Source organism: Chinchilla lanigera, unplaced genomic scaffold, assembly GCF_000276665.1.
Source record: "Chinchilla lanigera isolate Chin_1 unplaced genomic scaffold, ChiLan1.0 scaffold00037, whole genome shotgun sequence".
In the NCBI taxonomy this organism is placed as follows: Eukaryota; Metazoa; Chordata; class Mammalia; order Rodentia; family Chinchillidae; genus Chinchilla; species Chinchilla lanigera.
In genome coordinates, this window is record NW_004955438.1 from 12,447,937 (window position 1) to 12,466,390 (window position 18,454).

General features: G+C 42.2%; 1 protein-coding gene across 4 annotated transcripts in view; it reads left to right on the forward strand.

Annotated features, from left to right (window-relative positions):
- Window positions 1–18,454, forward strand: part of Tdp1 (tyrosyl-DNA phosphodiesterase 1) — an 88,454-nt gene that overhangs the window by 26,147 nt on the left and 43,853 nt on the right. For all 4 annotated transcript variants that reach the window (XM_005390276.2, XM_005390279.2, XM_005390278.2 and 1 more), the window contains 7 exons: window positions 144–236; window positions 781–948; window positions 1,394–1,472; window positions 5,004–5,189; window positions 6,447–6,495; window positions 8,178–8,244; window positions 10,032–10,139. In XM_005390276.2, coding sequence (XP_005390333.1) covers window positions 144–236; window positions 781–948; window positions 1,394–1,472; window positions 5,004–5,189; window positions 6,447–6,495; window positions 8,178–8,244; window positions 10,032–10,139 — 750 coding nt within the window. The remainder of the gene's footprint in view (window positions 1–143; window positions 237–780; window positions 949–1,393; window positions 1,473–5,003; window positions 5,190–6,446; window positions 6,496–8,177; window positions 8,245–10,031; window positions 10,140–18,454) is intronic.

Below are 18,454 nucleotides of genomic sequence, written 5' to 3' on the forward strand. Positions count from 1 at the left end.
CAGGCACTGTGCCGCTGAGCTAAATCCCCAGCCCCTTCACCATATATTTTTATTACCCTTATATTTATGACATTTTCGTTAGAAAGGTATCGCATATTTGGGAAGTCCTGTTAATCCTTTTCATCCCTTTTCTGTTTTTGCAGCAAAATGATGTTACTGCTGTATGAAGAAGGCCTCCGGGTTGTCATCCACACCTCCAACATCATCCGGGAAGACTGGCATCAGAAAACCCAGGGGTTCGTAGGGGCCTGTTTGCTTCCTGCCAGTCACAGTTTGCACTGAGAAAAGTTGAAAGCCAGAACATTCACTTTTTTCTTCGCTTTGCTTTGCTTTGCTTTTTGTATTTTTGTTTTTGTGGGGATTTTGTTTTGTTTTATTTTGTTCTGTTTTGTGTTGTTTTTTGCAGGGCTGAGGATCAGCCCCAGGGCTAGGCAAGCTCTCTACCACTGAGCTACACCCCAGAGCCTGTCGTGTTCTTTTGCTACTACTGTATCTCCTTTGTGCTCTCTTTGAAGTAGCCAGTGTGAAGAGCTTGTTGTGTAATAAATTACAGCTATCTCTATGTGTAAACACAATTCAAAAATAATTCTGACCATGATGAGAAGCCATGGATGTGGTGCGATCAGATTTGTTTCATGTTCCTTAAGAATCTGCTTACCCTGTGGAGATACATAGCGAGACTTTACCTCTTCCTTTAGGAGTATGCATAGCCATTAGAGATGTGTCATTACAATCAGTTGTGTTCCTGAGTCTTAAAGGTTATTTTTTTCCATTCTCCAGAATATGGATGAGCCCCTTGTACCCACGAATTGACCCTGGAAACCACAGATCTGGAGAATCAAAAACACATTTTAAAGCTGACCTCATCAGTTACTTGACGGCTTATAATGCTCCTCCTCTCAAGGAATGGATAGATACCATCCAGGAGCACGATCTCTCTGAGACAAAGTACGTGTCATCTGGCCAGTCCCAGGTGCAGCACTCACAAGTCGGGAGCTCAGGGGCCTTGGAGAGGGGTGGAGTGGTACTAGGTTGTGCTTCGTGATGTGATGAGGGGAAGCCAGCAGATTCACTCAGTGCCTGCTTCCTGTGGCTCTCAGTCCTGGAAGAGGCAGCCCGTGGGTCTTTGTACCCTGAGCTTCCTGCTGGGGTACTCTAAATACAGTCAGTTCTTTGCCTGGTACCTTATGCCTTTGTGTTCCACCATAATCCGGCTTGCAGGAAAATGGTTTTGAGAGTACCAATTACAACTGAGGGAGCATGACAAGGAAACGGACCTGCTCCTAGAACAACTAGAAATTATATTAGTTCTTCTGTGTATTTCATAATTTTTTTAAGTGGCAAAGCGCATTACTATGTCCTATATATAACTTCGGTTTTATTTCTTTTTCAGTGTTTACCTTATTGGCTCAACCCCAGGACGTTTTCAAGGAAGTCAGAAAGATAACTGGGGACATTTTAGGCTTAGAAAGGTAAAAGAACGCTTACTGTCAACATTTTTAAAAAATTTAATATGTATTCTTTTTCATTTATGATAGTGTATTTTGATAGTTTCACAATATTTCCAGTGTAATTCTGGGGGAATAGAAGGCACTTGATAAGTTGATGTCTAATTATGGTTTTCAGTGCTTTTTAATTTAATTTTATAGATGTAGACTTCCTAAATATGATATTACTTTTAGTAGTTCTCACATTTCCTGTAATAAAGATAATTAGAAGGCTCCCATTCATGCAAGTATTAATAGCTTTTGATTGCTTAGCATATCCAGGATTTTTTAACATGCAAATTAAACAAGAACAGGTAACAGTATTGAGGAAAGGCTGTACCCTATATATAAATATTTTTGAAGTCAATGTCCTTAAAGAAACTGATTACAAAACTGACATTTGCTGCTTATATGAAAATGAAAAAAGAAGGATGGATGTGGTGGTGCACGCATATAGTCCCAGCACTCAGAAGGCCGAGGCAGGAGGATCACTGCAAGTTCCAGGCCAGTTTAGGCTACAAAGTGAGTTCAGGGCCACCCTGAACCACATAGTGAAACTCTGTCTCAAAAGAAAAAGAAAATGACCAAAGAAAGTCTTTAACAAGATAAAACAATAAGCAAATTGAAAATGAAAGTTTTCTTAGTCTCTCTTTAGTTTACCAACCTTAATAAAATAAAATAAAATCCCTAAAGTGGCTTTCTTAAAAGTTTTACCTCTTATTCCATAGATTATATACAGATTGAGTATCACTTGATCCAAATATTTATACCAGAAAATTTGGCTTTCAGATTTTTTCAGATTTTGGAATATTTATCTGTACAGTTATTATAGACAGCTAAGTTAGATAGAAATTAACAGGCAGTCAGAGAGGGATCAGGCCCTCAAGGGACTCAGCGCAGAGGGTGAGACACACCAAAATTGTCATCAGAAGAAAATTAAAAGAGAACTGGGCCTAAAGATGGAGATGCTCTAGCCAGGCCTGCAAGCCCCTCAGGAGGTAAACAGCAGTTTGAAATTATACTGTAATTAGCACTGCCAGGTCTAGTGAGCCCTGGTAACACACAGGGTGACCGGAACACCCTGACTCATACTTGCACCTGTTCCCAGGGATGCCTTTGTTCTTCCTACATTAGAAGTTATAGACCAGCTGAAGTTAGTGATGCTTGCCATGTAACCTTGCTGTGTGGCTCACTGTCCTGTTGAATCACTATTAATGAAGTGACTGTACTTGTAATCCTATAGGCTGATTTTAGTTTGACCCATAGTTACCCAAGTTGTAATTCTGCTGTATAAAAGACCCTTAGACAAAGACCCTCAGCAGCCAGCTACTTTCAGGACCCCACCTGTCTCCCAGGAGCTTTCTCTCAATAAACCTTTCCTACTCTTGACCTCTTCTGCCTTTGAGACACAAAACTTGGCCCAGGTTGGGAGCTACTTCTGTGTGACATAACAAGACGTCCTTGGGATGGGACCCAAGTCCAAACACAAAGTTCGTTTGTTTTATGTACACCTTAAATACACAGCCTAAAAGTAACTTCATAGAGTATTTTTAGTACAGCTGTTTTCATTGTGACTCATCGTATGAAGGCAAGTGTAATTTCTCACTGCCACGTCATCTTTGTGCTCAAAAGCCTTCAGATTTTGGACTTCAGATTTTTGGATTTGGGATGATCTACCTGTACATTATGTAAAAATCTCCCTGTTAATGAAATATTTTCAGTGTTTTTTAAAATAAGGCCAGTGAGATCTCAGACAGCATTTTTGTGGCTTGACCTAGACAAGGGGTAGTTTCCCCTGGCTCTGTGCATGGTTGCAGGGGCAAATATCTATATCTGGGTTCAAATCCTGACCTGTTATATACAAGCTTTATGACCTTGACTTGTTTCTTAACCTGCCTCTTGTCATCTATGAAATGGGTATATTAATCGTAACTCTGTCTCCCAGACTTGTTACCATGGGCAGTGGGGTCCCAGACAGGTTTCTGGTTTCTTTTATGCGATGATTATGGCCTGCAATGATAAGAAAAAGCAGGAGAGTTTTAATCAAGTGACAATATACACAGAGAAGGCACTCGCCAGCAGAAAATAAAGTAAAATGGCATAAGTGCTTAAGGGCGTTGGGCTTAAGAATTTAAAACGTTGCACAAGGTCTAGGGCATCTCCCATTGGGTCTTTCAGAGCATGATTGACAATGTGATTGACAGGGCGCTGAGTAAGGTCAATTGTCTACTGCGAATTACTTCGCATAATGCACTCAGTTATAACTGGATGTATGCAACACAGCACATGTATGAGAACCTTCAATGAGCTCCAGGTTAGGAAAGATTATACTGGAGAATCAGCCATGCATGCTTCCTGGTTTGGGACTTTGGAATTTTCCAAGGCAGGCCTAGAGTTCTCTTTTTCCCTGTCTCTGCCTCTGGGTAGTAGGGCTTAGAAAAACAGTCAGCGGGTTGGCCTTGGAGCATTGCTCAGGTTCAGGTGAGTGGAGGGGAGTGGTCCTATTGTGCTAACTATGTACTACCTATAGGTAGCCCCAATTATGCTACCTATGTTAGAATTGTGTAAAAATTAAATGAAACAGTAAATATAAAATAGGGCCAGGCACAGGTAAGTATTCATAAAGGTGAATGATTGTGGGCTAGTGGTTTAGGCAGGCCAGGCAGTTGCAAATATGTGTGATCACAATCTTCCAGAAAGTTGAATAGCATCTGTGGAGATTTCAGACCACTTTTCACATACTGTAGTAGCTCATTTTGAATCACAGTTCCTTTCCTAGAAGGGCAAGCAGGTGATCTCCTTGCAGTGACGTGCCTCACAGCACAGGGCTCTGTCCAAGATCATGCAGCTGCTTGGGGTTGAGCCCCACAGTAGAAAATGGCTCTGGTAGTTATCAGTTCAGTTCTGTTTCCTACACGAGGGTATAGTAAGGTGGAAGTTGAGAATACTGGGCTTTTCAGGGTATGTGTGTAAATGTTAATACCCAAGCTGTGTTAAGGAAAATTACGCATGTTAAATAAACAAGTATCAGAATGTGAGCTCCACTGAGGCAGGAGTCGTGGCTTACCATATTTTTCTTGCCATCTCCAGCCTTTAGGTAACCACTCGATACATGTTTAAGGGGATAAAATTTCTGAATTGTTTCTGTATCTCCATGATTGATGGGTTATGCCCACTTGCCCAGCTGTTTTACTATGTCCTAATCTCCTGCCTCAGTTTATCTTAACATTTCTACTAAAATGAATCTTTTAAATAGTTTTTGATCCTTTAATTTCCTTTTAGTGCAAATCAAAAGACTTTGGAGAGAAAAATGTCTCTGTTCACTGTGTTTAAAAAATGCATAGTTTGAGTGCTTAAAAGAAAATTTTCAAAAGGAGAAAACTATGTGAATGTGAAATTCATCGCTAATATTCATGACTTAAGCTTTCCAAGAGCAGAAATCTATGTTTTTGGACATGACGGCATTTCTGGTCATCTTTTTTGAGTGACATAGCAATCATTTTTATTCTTTGTCAGCTCCTGAAGGAACATGGCACCTGTATACCTAAAGCCGAGTGCTGGCCCCTAGTGGGTCAGTTTTCAAGCATTGGCTCTTTGGGAGCTGATGAATCAAAATGGTTGTGTTCAGAGTTTAAAGAGAGCTTGCTGACACTGAGGCCAGAAAACAAAACTCCAGGGAAAAGCTCTGTCCCTCTTCATTTGGTGAGTTTTCTTCTTGTTTTGCTTTGCTTTGTTTTGTTTTGTTTTGTTGAGATTGCATCTTGCTACATAGTTCAGGCTGGCTTTGAATTTACTGTGTGGCCCAAGCTGTTTGAACTTGTGGTAATCCTCCTGCTTCAGCCTCCAGAGTGCTGGGATGACAGACATGTGCCACCAAGCCCAGCTAGTTCGCTTCCTTCTTGAGTTAATTTATTTTTATTCTCTAGTCCAGGAGAATTAAGAATCAATCCCTTTTGTCACAGAGAGTTGCTCTATTCTCTATTATTTTTTCTTTTTTTGGATGGGAAGAACAGTATGTTCTTATCATTTGTGGTAGCTTAGCCTTAATATGGTCCAATGCAGAGAGCTTACTGGTTTAATTAGCTCCATTTCAGCCACAGACTAGCTTGGCATTCTTTTTTTCAGGCTGTCAAGCCAAGGAAAAACTATTTGGTGTAACATTGCCAACAGAATTAGAAGCACTATGAATTACTTAGAGACCTGCAAATTAATGATGAATTTCACATTCAATTTGATGTTAATTTGAGATTTCAGGGGAAAAATATTCAAATCAGTGTAATATTTCATCAAATACATATATATACATCCTGTAGTTTCATTATTAGAGGTTCATTTTTTTCCATAACTTGGGAACTTTTTCAATTTTAAAGCATATTTTCTAAGTTTTTAAACTAAGCATTTTTATTTTTTCACATGGATATTTATAGCAACCTTATTTATAATTGCCAAAGACCAGAAATAATGGAGATGTCTTGCAGTAGATGAACGAGTAAATAAAATACAGTATATTCATCCAAAGGGATGTTAGTCAGTGATAAAATAAATGAGCTATCAAGCAATTAAAAGCCTTAAATCTGGGTGTGGTGGCGCACACCTGTAATCCCAGCACTCAGGAGGCTGAGGCAGGAGGAACATTGTGAGTTTGAGACCAGCCTGGGCTACAAAGTGAGTCCAAGGCCAGCCTCAACTGCAAAGCAAGACCCTGTCTTAAAAAGACAAAAAAAGCCATAGAGTAACCATAAATGCATGTTACTAAATAAAAGAAGCCAATTTGTAAAGACAACATAAAGTGTGAGTCCAACTGTATGACACTGCGAAAAAGGCAAAAATAATGGTAACCTTGAAAAGATTAGTTCATTCTTGAGATTTCCATTTTAATAAAAGCCTGCCATCATCCCTTTTTTCAACATGGTACATTACAAGTTTTATTGTTTTTCCTCTTTTCCTACTTATTTTTAGATCTACCCTTCTGTGGAAAACGTGCGGACCAGCTTAGAAGGATATCCCGGTAATTGTTGGGGAAAGTCTCAGTTGTGGTTTTTGTGTTGATTCCGTAAATTCCCTGGTAGAATTTTTACCAGTATTAAAATCTTGCTAGAAAGCATTGATTAGAAATGTAGAGGTGGCTTTTTCTTCATTGGGCAGGGAACATGAAAATAGGTAATGTTGAGCTCTGCTGTGTTCTGAAGGTGGTACCACTCTCTTAGGTGGCTAGTGTATGAGAATCTTCACGGTAACCCTGTGCACAGTTATTCTCATTTTTACCAGTAAGGTATCCAGTGGGTCAGTTGTCCAGACAAGATGTTCAAATAAAATTGCCTTCCCCTAGGACTTGGAGCCTTCCCAGAGCATCTCTAACATACCTTTAAATCCTTGAAATTTGAATATGTAATACAGTATATTGAAGTTCTGGACTTTATGCTTGATATTACCTTTGATATAACTTAGATGATGTGTACACTCTTTCAAGGGCTTCCTCTGAAAGTACCTCAGTAGTAGTAGTTTTTAAACATTGATCGGGCCTGTTCTCCATTTCCATTACCGCACCAGTAGTACTAAAATTTTATGTGGAATTCACAGCACTGTTTATAGTGTAGTCAGGAAGTATTAGGCAAAAACTCAGAGAGTATGTGCCTCTGGAAAAAGCAAAGTCTAATAGGTGTTTACTGATGGCTGACAGGATAATGCACTGAATTAAGACTAATTTAGTCCATTTATTGCTTATCAAAGTAGATGTGACCTGGCCTGGAAAAAAAAATCTCAAAATTCCGAATGTAGCAGCCTAATGGCAACACTACAATTATTTCACTGTGACTCTAGGACATGATGGATTTTCTTTTGTCATCTTGCTGTACCTCTAATAGGCTAGATCCATTCAAAGTGTACTTCTTAATGAGGAAGTGCCTGGTCTTTTCAATAAAACTGTTTTATAACTGGTTCTAAATGGAGTATGTTTTTAGTTATGTGCAGTAGGAGTCTGAACATGCCCTGTTTGATGTCAGAGTTGCTTAGAGCCCTCTTTGGATATAGATAACTATGGAGAAGTTCCAGTGTGTGTTTGGAAAGTTACTGATGAATCCACAATGTAATCTTCTTCCTTTTCAAAGGTGAACAAAAATTGACTTCTCATTGTGTCTTTATTCTCTTAAAGCTCTTAGAATTCCTATTTGTGGAACATTTTAGTTTATTTTCCAATCGTGCTCATCTGTAAGAGGCTGTTTAGCACAAAGCCTGTTTGCAAAAGAGAAGTAGAAAAGTGAAGTAAGCAGGAAAACTGAGTTTTCATCGTAGACAACCTCCCCAAGAGCACTGGTCTTGAGCAAAAACCAATTATCCTGCCTGCCAGGCGATAGTAGGACAGACTTTCTGTATCCATTTCTAACACTTGAGATCTGTAGATTTTAAATTATGACCACTGAGTGATTTTTTTAAAAATATCTTTGTTTTCAGCTAGTAAACATTTACTATCTAAATATTTCTTATCCACAAGAAAGGAAACCCCATTAAGAGAATGTACCTAGCACAAGAATAGACACTTTCTTTCAAGTCACTATCCCATAGTATGAAATAGTGGAAGTAGTTGCTTTTCATTTACCTTCTCACTGTTTATTAGAAATTTTCTTAATGAGAAAGCTTCAAATTATGTTTCATTATTTTTATTTATTCGTTTTCTTTTTCGTCTTTTAAAAGCTGGGGGCTCTCTTCCCTACAGCATCCAAACAGCTGAGAAACAGAATTGGCTACATTCCTACTTCCAGTAAGTAATTGGTTTAGAATGCCGCTATTACTTCTTTAGAAAGAAGAATGTTATTTATGTCAATCTGTTTTTTAAAGAACCTTATATAATATAGCTATATCCTTTCATCTACATATGTTAGTGATAGAAATACTTTAAAACGAGGTTTGGAAATTTTTTTGGAATAGGTTTTTAATACCAAAGAGTAAAATTTATCTCCATAAGGTTTCTATTTAAATATTGGCGTGCAGAGAAAAAGATAAATAAAAGATCATGCAGGATGGTTTCTAATTTTCATAAGTACCATCTTAGTTCACTTTTCTAAAATACAGAATATTACTATTCTGTCTGTGTGATGATACGATGTGTGGCTGCAAGCCTGCTGAGGACAGGGCCCATGTTACTGTCCCCGGGATGCAGGACGGCGTTTGGTAGGTCCTCACACTTCAGTAAGCAGTAGTGAAGGGAAAAGGTGAAGAAATAGACCAGTCTGGTCCCATCCCTGCTTCAGCGGGTACCTCTTGTGCTGGGTAACCAGAAACAAAGGCAGGGCTGCATTTCAAGAGCTCCCAGCTGCACTTCAGTGTGTCATGTTGGAGCCTGTCCCTGGTACTTTCTGGGGACACCATTTCTTTACGTTGAGCTCCTTACAGTATCCCATGACTAAATTCGCTTGAAAGAAGTAAGTGGTGGACCTACCTGATCCTGATTCCGTTGTTCCAAACCAGCGGTTACTTTGAGGGAGGATTCTCTTCAAGTCATAAGTAAAGAGCCAGGACACAGCTCAGTGATAGAGCACTTGACTAGCCTACATGAGGCCCTGGGTTCAGTCCTTAGTATGGCAATCAATCAATGAATGTATAAATGAAAAATTTGCATTAGTATGTGTTTACAGTACGTGATGATTACATTCCTCGTGGGGAGTTGGTGCATGCACACAGCACATCTTAATTCTTTTTTACATCTCCATGCCACTCCTTTGGTCCCCTGGTCCCCTTCCCACTCGCAAATGATCTGTCTCCCTGAATAAAAAAAGCATAATCAGGAATCATTGCTTCATCCCCTTTTATACCCACAGAACCTTAATTTTATATTGTTGGAAACTTACAAACAGAACTCAACGCTAAAACTAAAGCACTCTTCTATTATCCCTTTGCTTTTCAACACTCATTTGTGATTTTTTTCCCTTTGTATTTATTTCATTCAACAAGCTTTTACAGAACCTGTGCTAATTAGGGCACTGTGGGGCCGTGACTTGTACCTTCAGGAGCCCACAGACCAGCCACAGGCACGTGTACACATGAGGATAAAAACGTGACGAGATATACATAGGTGTATGTGTTTATGGGGGGAGAGACCAGAGGGTTCAGTACTATTTGTAAGCAGTGACAAATTTTCTATATACCTACCTTCTAAAATGAGCATGTATTATCCCATTATCTAGACAGAGTTTAATAAATTATCAGAGGTCACAAGAGCCATGTGCCTACTATTTTTTGTAGGTTTGCCTTTAATTTTTTTTTTCTTTTAGTACTGGGAATCGAACACAGGGCCTTCCCACTGAGCCTAGTCTTTATTATTTTGAGATAGTCTCGTTAAGTTGCTGACTTGCCTAGGCTGGGCTTTAACCTTGAATCCTCCTGCCTGAAACTCCCACCATGCTAGGGTTGCAAGCATTCACCACCGTGCCTAGCCATGCTCCTTTTTACATTATAAGATTTTGCTTTTCATGCAATTCCCTGACTATTGGGATTGTGACTAATTTGTATGATTTTCTAACCAGTGACTTCTGTCCCTCCTGTCACTAGCAAGTGGTCGGCCGAGACATCTGGCCGCAGCAACGCCATGCCACACATCAAGACTTACATGAGGCCCTCTCCAGACTTCAGCAGACTTGCCTGGTTCCTTGTCACAAGGTAAACGGCTTCTATACTCTGGACAGGAGAAATTTTTAAAATGTGTTGTAAACCCCCAACCCTGCTCTAAATTTTGAATGGATTTCTAAAAAGTAGTTCGTGACTTGACTCTAAAACAGCCTTCCTGCTTCCAGCCCTAAAATGCTCTGGGCACACTTTCTGAGTAGTAAACTATCATACACCCCCTGACTCTGTTGTTTGTTTTATGTCAGTACTTTAAATGATGCGACATTTTCCCAGATCAGATATGACAGCTTTTTCTATCAGTTTGGATCATTCTCTTACTTTGTTTATGCTAGTGAAGGCTTTTATTGAAACTATGCACTTGTATAAATGTGGAATTGAATTTGAAGACTGTATTTCCAACTTTAAAACCCTCTTAGCTGTTAACTTAGCTGTCTAGTTTTCCCCCTAAATGCAGTAAGAACAATATAGAAAAATATCAATTATTTGGTAAAAGCTGTCTTGTCTAGCACCCTATTTGTTGCTACTAGGAATACTGGGACCCAAAGAGATAAAATGAAATATCTAAGACCATATTTGCACAGAGAGGTGACTGGAAGGTTTTGTTTTTGTTGAAGGTGTAGAGTGGGCCTTTTCCCTCATGTGTAAATGGATATTTAAGTCCTTTGTATGAGTTCTTACTGTTGGTTCCTGGCGTTTGTTAAAGATGGAAAGTCTGGCACTGGGGTTCTGAACATAACGAAAAGAGCCTATTTGGAAGAGCCAGCAGTTCTCTTACACTTCTGTGTTGTCCAAGATTTTCCAGAGAAACAACAATAAAAAAGTGTATGTGTGTGTATGTGTGTATCCTGTTGGAGAGGGGGGATTTTTATTTTAAGGAACTGTGACATATTATTGTGAGGGCTGCCCAGGCCAAAATCCAGAGTTTGATGGCTTTGATTTGTTAGAAGCTTGGATATGTTTCTAAGGCTTGATGCTGCAATCTTGAATCTCTTTCTACAGTATTGGAAAAGTTGAACATAATGTATTTAGAGACTGGTTTCCCTTAAACTAGAGTAAAACAAAATTGATGCAATTCACAGAAATTGCATTAGTATTATTGATCAAGGTTATTAACGGAAACTGAGATTACAGTAGCAGGGTAAATAATGCTCTTCTAAAGGCAGTGTTTTTGTAGTCCAGTTTAGTGACAGTCAGTGCTTGGCCCTGGGGACACAGAGAACCAGAAGGCGTGACACTTAGCCTGGCTGTGATCCTGTGTGAGGACCGTACGGAAAGCCCTGGTAGAGAGGGATTCCTAGTTGGAGCAGGGGCAAGTCGGGGAGAGATGAGCCAAAGCTGAATAAGCAAGAGGTGTCGTGGAAGGTGCCAAGGAGCAAACCTGGCGGACTCATGGGGATCCAGGCAGAGGCGCTAACAGGGACGAAGGTGGCATGGTGGGGTGGGGTGGGGCGGGGTAGTGCTTGACATTTTTCAAGGGAAAACTGAGTGATTCTGTGCAGCAGCTTTTTTTAAAAAGGTGTTTTAGACAGCTGCAGAATGGATTTTCTAAAACAAGAGTACGTGTGTTCTTCTGGTGAAGTCAAAAGGCGCCCATTGTCAGTTTGTCACTTGAGGGCTGTTGGTTGCTTTACACCGTGTGAATGCCTGCTTTAGTATCAACTGGCTGCCGCTAAATTAAATTAATTATAACTTCCAAGTTCATTTCTTTTACGAATTTGAAATTTATCATTATGGAGTTGCAGCTTCTAATTTTATTCTGGAATAACTATAAATGATATCTACTTGCCAAAGTGTTTAAAAAATAATAGCAGCAGCATTCATTGGGTGATTTCAGTATGCCAGCCACTGTCCTAAGCATTTCATGCGAGTTCCTTCCCCCAGTTCTCATAGCAGCTTTGCAAGACTCAGAGGCACAGAACGAGACATTGTCACCCGGGTGGTTTTGGGGGAGCCCAGAAGTGACCCGAAGAATTGGGCCTCACAGCTGGCACTTCTCTCCTCTGTGATCCTTGCCCTCTTAGTTAAAATAGAGTTGCAGCATGCCTGCTTTCTGCAAAGATCAGTTAAGTCAGAAAAAACTGTTGTATAAAAAAGAAAAAAAATGTACAGAGTATTCCATAATCACTAAAGGACTCCTAAGAAACATGAATAACAGCTCAGGAAACCCTTAGAGTCCGTTCTCTCAGCCCTTCCATACAAGAGAAAGTATAGATCCCAGATGTAAGTGACACCTGCCAGGAAATAATTCCTTTGACTGTTTTTTTTTTTTTTTTCCTTTTTGTCACCTAATCTCAAAGTCAGAACATTCCCAGTCCGAGCTCACCTTGTATATACAATTTCTCTCTCCTCCAGCATCATGCTTTGCCCCGTGGCACCTGCCTAGTCTCATCACCAGGCTCGAAACCCACATCTCTCCTTTCACTTTTCCTTCCCTAGAGCAGTCCACACGCACAACACTTATGGGGCTCCTCCTGTGGGTGCTAAGCACTCAGCAAAACAGACGCTCACAGTCTCATCCCTGAGAAGCCAGACAGAGATCATTGCAGTCATGAGAGATCACTCCTGTGCTTGAGATGCGCACATGGATGCTTTGGGGGTGGCTATGCAAACTTTCAAGTGCCCCAGACTTGTTTCTAATCTCAGCAATTCGCAGGTCAGACGCTTTATCACCTGGGCTTCAGAATGGTCTCCCATTTGCCAGCCCAGCACATGGTCTTCTTCTTCCCAGGCATCCCGTCCTAGTTGCCCATTGCCATCCATCTTTGTGAAACACAGATTTTCCTCATTTCCCAGTGTTCAGAACCCCCACGTGCTAGAGCCTCCAAAGTTCAGATTCCTGAGTTTGGCACTGAAACCCTAGCCACACCGTTCCCGTATTCCTACCAGTAATTCCCAAAGTGAACTTCCAGGAGCAGCCAGGCTGGCCTCCTTCATCCCTGAAATCATCCTCCCAGCAGCCTGTATGGTTCTCTCTTCTGATCCCTTTGTCATTTCTCTCTGCTTCCAAGAGTCATGCTCAGCCTCATCTCTTCCTGGAGGCTCTTCCAGCCCCTGCTGGTCCTTCCTTCCCCACAGTCCGTAGAGCACTTGTTGCCCTCTACAGGCCTAGGAACTTGGAGCTCTGTCTCACTCCTGTGTCTGATCTTGTGGAGGAGAATGAGCGTGAGCTTTGGGCTTTTCAGACAGTACTGAGGTGAGCATGTCTACCATCGAGCAGTGTTTTGCCTTGCACAGGTGTCTTCTCTTAGCCTGCGACTCCTCATCTGCACAGCAGCTGTGAGGTGGTCAGGTGCCAAGCCTGGTGACTTGACCAGTGGACTAATAAAAATCTCCACAGTTACAAGCTAAGTAAGAGAAATCACATTGATAGAGCATAAAGAAAGCTGGAAGTGGAAGAATAAAACCTCACCGCAAAGTGCCTGGTGATCATCTCATAGACCCACTCCATGTTAACTATTCCAGCCATCCAACTGCTTCTCCAGACACAGCTCCTCTGTCCCATTGGTCTTGCTGTGGTTTGAATGTGTCTCCCCAGGTTTGTTTGTTGGAAACTGAATCCCCAAAGAACAATATTCAGAGGTAGAGCCTTGAGGAGATGCTTCGGGTTAATGCCATAACAGAAGTGTGTTGGTTATCAGAAGTGTGAGTTCTTCATGAAAGGATGATTCTGACTCCCTTCCTTCCCCTCTCTGTCTCACGTATTGTGCTTTTGTAATGCAAAATGGACCAAGGCACGTCTCTTCTCTGCCCTGGGTCATACTTTCTCCATGGCAGTGCCTTTGTTTATGGTGCTCTTCTGCCCCGAGTACCTCTCCTCCTCTCTCCAGAGCCTACTTGTGTTTTCTTAAAGGCCCAGTTTAAAGCACACAGCATTAGGGAATGTCTCCTTCCCTTTGTAGTCACGATGCCCTTGCTTTGAAGTGCTGTAAAAACACCTGCCTATTTAGTTTATGTACCAGTGTCACATGCTTGCTCTTTCTCTCTAGGTATCTACCTCCCTTCCCCCATCACAACCTTCCCTAACCAGTTATTAGCTCGCGCAGATGAGGGACCAAGTCTCCTCTTTAGTACTTCCTAATACTCAGCATGTTATTTCCTGAATGCTGCTGACAGTGGGCAGAGAGCACACACGGGTGATGGAACGCGGCCTGCATTTTTTCATCCAAGAAGTTTACTGACGCTGGATGCGCGCATGATACGAAAGGCCATAAACCAAAAATTAAATGGAACATGGTCCCTGTTGTACTTGAGGGCACTAGTGATGCCCTGTAAAGCTCGAGACACTGTGTTGTCACATGCTTATTGAGAGGATAAATGAAATACCCGTCACAGTTCATTTCATAAAGGTCAGATGCTTAATTTGCCTCCCCTGTGCCAGGCACTGTCTGTACCACGGGACCCAGAGAGCCAAGTAGGAGAGCTAGACAACATATACGCAAACGTGAGGATACTTGATAGGAGTTACGGCCAAACACACGGATGTGCTAGAGCGTGATTGCGGGGGTCGGAGGCAGCCTTAGGAGGTGATGTTTAGGCTGAGGCTGATGGATAGGAAGGTGGAGTGCTGGGCAGAGGGAACAGATGTGAGAGGCCCTGGGTTGGAGCAAGTGCAATGCTGGGGTGCTCCTGGGCATCAGAGCCTGGCCACCGAGGGCCTTGAAGGGGAATCACACCATCTGCTGAGTGTCTTCAGAGATAGCTTGCGCTGCTGAATGGCAGAGGCTCATGCAGGAGAACAGGGACCTGGGCAGCCCCGTTAGGAAGCACAGAGAGACTGTGGTGTTAGTGGGGCAGAGCTAACAAGCTGTACTGGGGGTGGGGCGGAGGTTGTCGAGAACAAACCCCAAACATCCTTCCACTCAAGGGACCTCGGCTGGGATGATAGGAAGAGCATGGATTTAGAGGTAGGCAGACCTGAGTCCAAATTTCAACTCAGCCTCTTTCGCTTTGTGAATCAGTGAACCTCCCCAACCCCACTTCCTGAAATGTGAAAGCAGGATGTGAAAGTGCACTGGAAGTTTTGCTGAGGGGTTTGAAATCTGTGATATAGAGCCCTTACCACCGGGCAGGGGTGGGGAGGGCTTTCCTTCTTACTTAAGGAAGCTTAATTCTGAATGGGAATCATAACTGTTAGGCCGGGGTCCTTAAAGTACAGTAAATGTCCCATTGTAAGGACGTGAAACGCCTCACACAGAGTAATAGCACTTCATAATAAGTTAACAGTGATGACGAGAACTATGGTCACCTCACAACCCATCGTCATGCCCTGGAACCATTCCCTGGCTCCCCTCAAACCCTCAGTCATCTGGGAAATCTCCTGTCGGAACGGCAGGCCCGTGCCAGCACACAGGAGAAAAGATCAGTGCTCTCTGTCAAAGTAAAAGAAAGGGCCAGGCGAGAAAACTGGTCATCGTGGGCAGCAGCCATGTGGCAGACAGGTCTGCTGCTGTACTCACATGTCTCATTCAGTCACAGGGTCCTACGAGATGGCCTTGTCCCCTCCCTCAGGTAAGGAATAAGGCTTCAGAACTGAGGCAACTCCGTTCATTATTCTGCAAATAGGCATCACCATTGCGCAACAGACATAGAGGAATAAACAAAGATGAGCTTCCTGCTTGCGTGGAATTGATCCTTGAGTAAAAGAGATTTGCCCAGCACCTCACCATACACGTGGTGGGGGTTGCGGTGGTGCTTTTCTGGCTGTTCTGCATGGGTGGCTTCCCACCAGGAGAGCCTTTGCTTTCGGTGCTCCAGTTCCCAGGGGAAACAGCACTTCCCCCAGAGGCCTCCAGCTCCCTCAGCCCCGTGACTGCCATGGTGCCCTGAACTCCAGTTCTTTCCTCTTCTGTGGTTGCTTCTGTAATTACCTGGCTTCCCCCGTAGACAGTGAGGCCAAGCCCTTGTCTTGTTCGGTAGGAAGCGCTTGGTAAGGGTTTGTTAGTGGGGAGGCTAATGAAGGCTGGATGGAGCTGTGGACAGTGCCAGTGGAACAGGAGAGAGGCCTCAGAGGTGATGCCTGAGCCGGAGTGCCACTGGGGGGGAGACGGGGATTGGCCACTAACATCAGTGTAGAAGTCGGGAAACTGAACGGGGTGAATTTGCTTACAGGGCTGGATGTGTAGCTTGGCAGTAGAGAACTTGCCAGCATGTATGAGCCTTTGGGTTCGGTTCCCAGCAGCCACCACCACCAAAACAAGCCCAAACCTTTGACTGCAGCTTTATTCATTGTGGTGAGAACTTCAAGTGGTATTGTGTGAAATGCACTGAAAAGTCTGCTGTATATAGATTTTGGAGTTCTCCCTAGCGCTCATTTTTTATCTTCACAAGCTTTTGTCCCCTGTCTAGGAAAGAGTAAAGCAGGCTGATGCCTGGGTACTAAGGAGCATTCAGGAAATATATATAAAGTAGGATTTTCATACTTTCCAGGCATTGCATTTCCAAACAAATGAATTTGAACTGAGCCATCTGACCTGTGTTGAAAAGCAGCTAATCATCATGAGATAATCTTCTAGCTACCAAAAAGCAGTTACACATTCTATTCTGCACATTATACTTAACCATTTATTCAGAAGATATCCTGAGCACTTACTATGGCACAAGTACTTTACCAGGTGCTGGGAATACAGTAATAACCATAACCGCTGACCTGGCTGTGGTGGTGGGAGATACACAAAAACAAAGAAGTTTTTTTACATTTACCAAATGGTGATATGTGTTACAGAGAAAAATAAAGTAGTACAATAGTTAGGTACACGATCCCAATGCAAAATCTCTTGGACCAGGTGTATTCCGGGCTTTGGAGTTTAGGTACTCAGGCCGTCTATGGACATCCCTACAGTGTCTGGATCAGCGTCCTGTAATAAACATTTGGGAAGCAGTTCCTTCTGTCATCTTACGTCACCTTTTGCTAGCCAATGATTTCAGAAGATCAAGTCTTGCTGTCAAATGAAGCGAGTGAAGTAACAGCTAAACTTCACAGTTGAACAGATTATCTTCTGCTTGTAGCTTTCCAGCGCTGAATTGTAATTCTTGCTGTCGATAAGATGAAGTGATGGAGGGAGTAGGGAGCAAGGAGGGGAGAGCAGAGGGCTGCCTAAGAATTAAGCTGTGTTACGCACACGCACCACCTCCCCATGATGACTGTGATCATTGTGTACTGCAAACATGGACTGATAAAAAATGGAAAGAAAAAAAAAGCAGCAGTCCAGGCAGTTGGGGTCCAGCACCCACACCATCGAGCACTCTGCTGCCCATTAAAGAAGGTCAGGGATGGCCTTGCCGATGAGGCAGCATGAAAGCCAAGACCTGAAAGAAGACAGTGGGGATGCCACATGTGTGGCTACCTGAGGGCAGGCAGGCAGGGCAGGGCCAGCAGCGGCACTGGAACAGCGAAGTAAATGCTGGTGATGAATAGGGTTGGAAGGGAAGGAAAGGGAGGCGAAGGAAGGGCAGGAGTTCAGTCAGACTCAGCCTGCACTATGGGCTAACTTGCCCTGAGTGTGTCTGGGGTCCCAAGGCTTTGGGGTCCCGTAGACATGGGTCTATGGAAGGCAGCACAACATCAGTATTTTATCTGTTTCTTTCTTTCTTTCTTTTGAGACAGGGTCTTGTTGTGTAGCACAAGCTGGCCTTGAACTTGCTTATGTAGTCCAGGTTGGCCTCAAATTTACAATGATCCTCCTACCTCAGCCTTCCGAGTGCTGGGATTACAGGCATTCACCACCATGCGTGGCCAGTCAGTATTAACTTTATAATTTCAGCTGATTGGAATATATAAGTGCTTTTTACTTGTTCCATGGGATTTTCTAGAATAAGACAGTTTTAATACAGTTGACTTTGGTTTATACTCAAATAGTGTTGGCATTTTGGTCAAAATAATTCTCAATTAGTCTCCAATATGTGGAGTCTTTAAAAAAAAGATGACATGAGTCTAGAAGGAAGACTGTTATTCGACAAAAGAAAGGGAATAAGGAAGAGAGAGAGGTTAACAGGGAGATGGATAGGATCAAAATGTGTTATATGCATGTATGAAAATACCACATTGAAATGTGTTTTATAAAATTTATACACGTTAATAAAAACATTAATTAAGGTAATAGTTCTTAGTTGTGCAAGGTTGTCTCATGTACCAGAATATATTTAATAATTGACCTCCACTAACTAAATGCCAATTCTTGGAGAAAACCAAAAGTAAATAAATAAATAAACTTTAAAAAACCCTATATATTTCCGCTAGATTGTTTTTTTTTTTATTTATTTTTTTTTTTTTAAGGATAAAAGGAGGGAAACATTAACAGACATACAACATTTTACAACATATCACAAGCACAATACAGACAATACAGAGT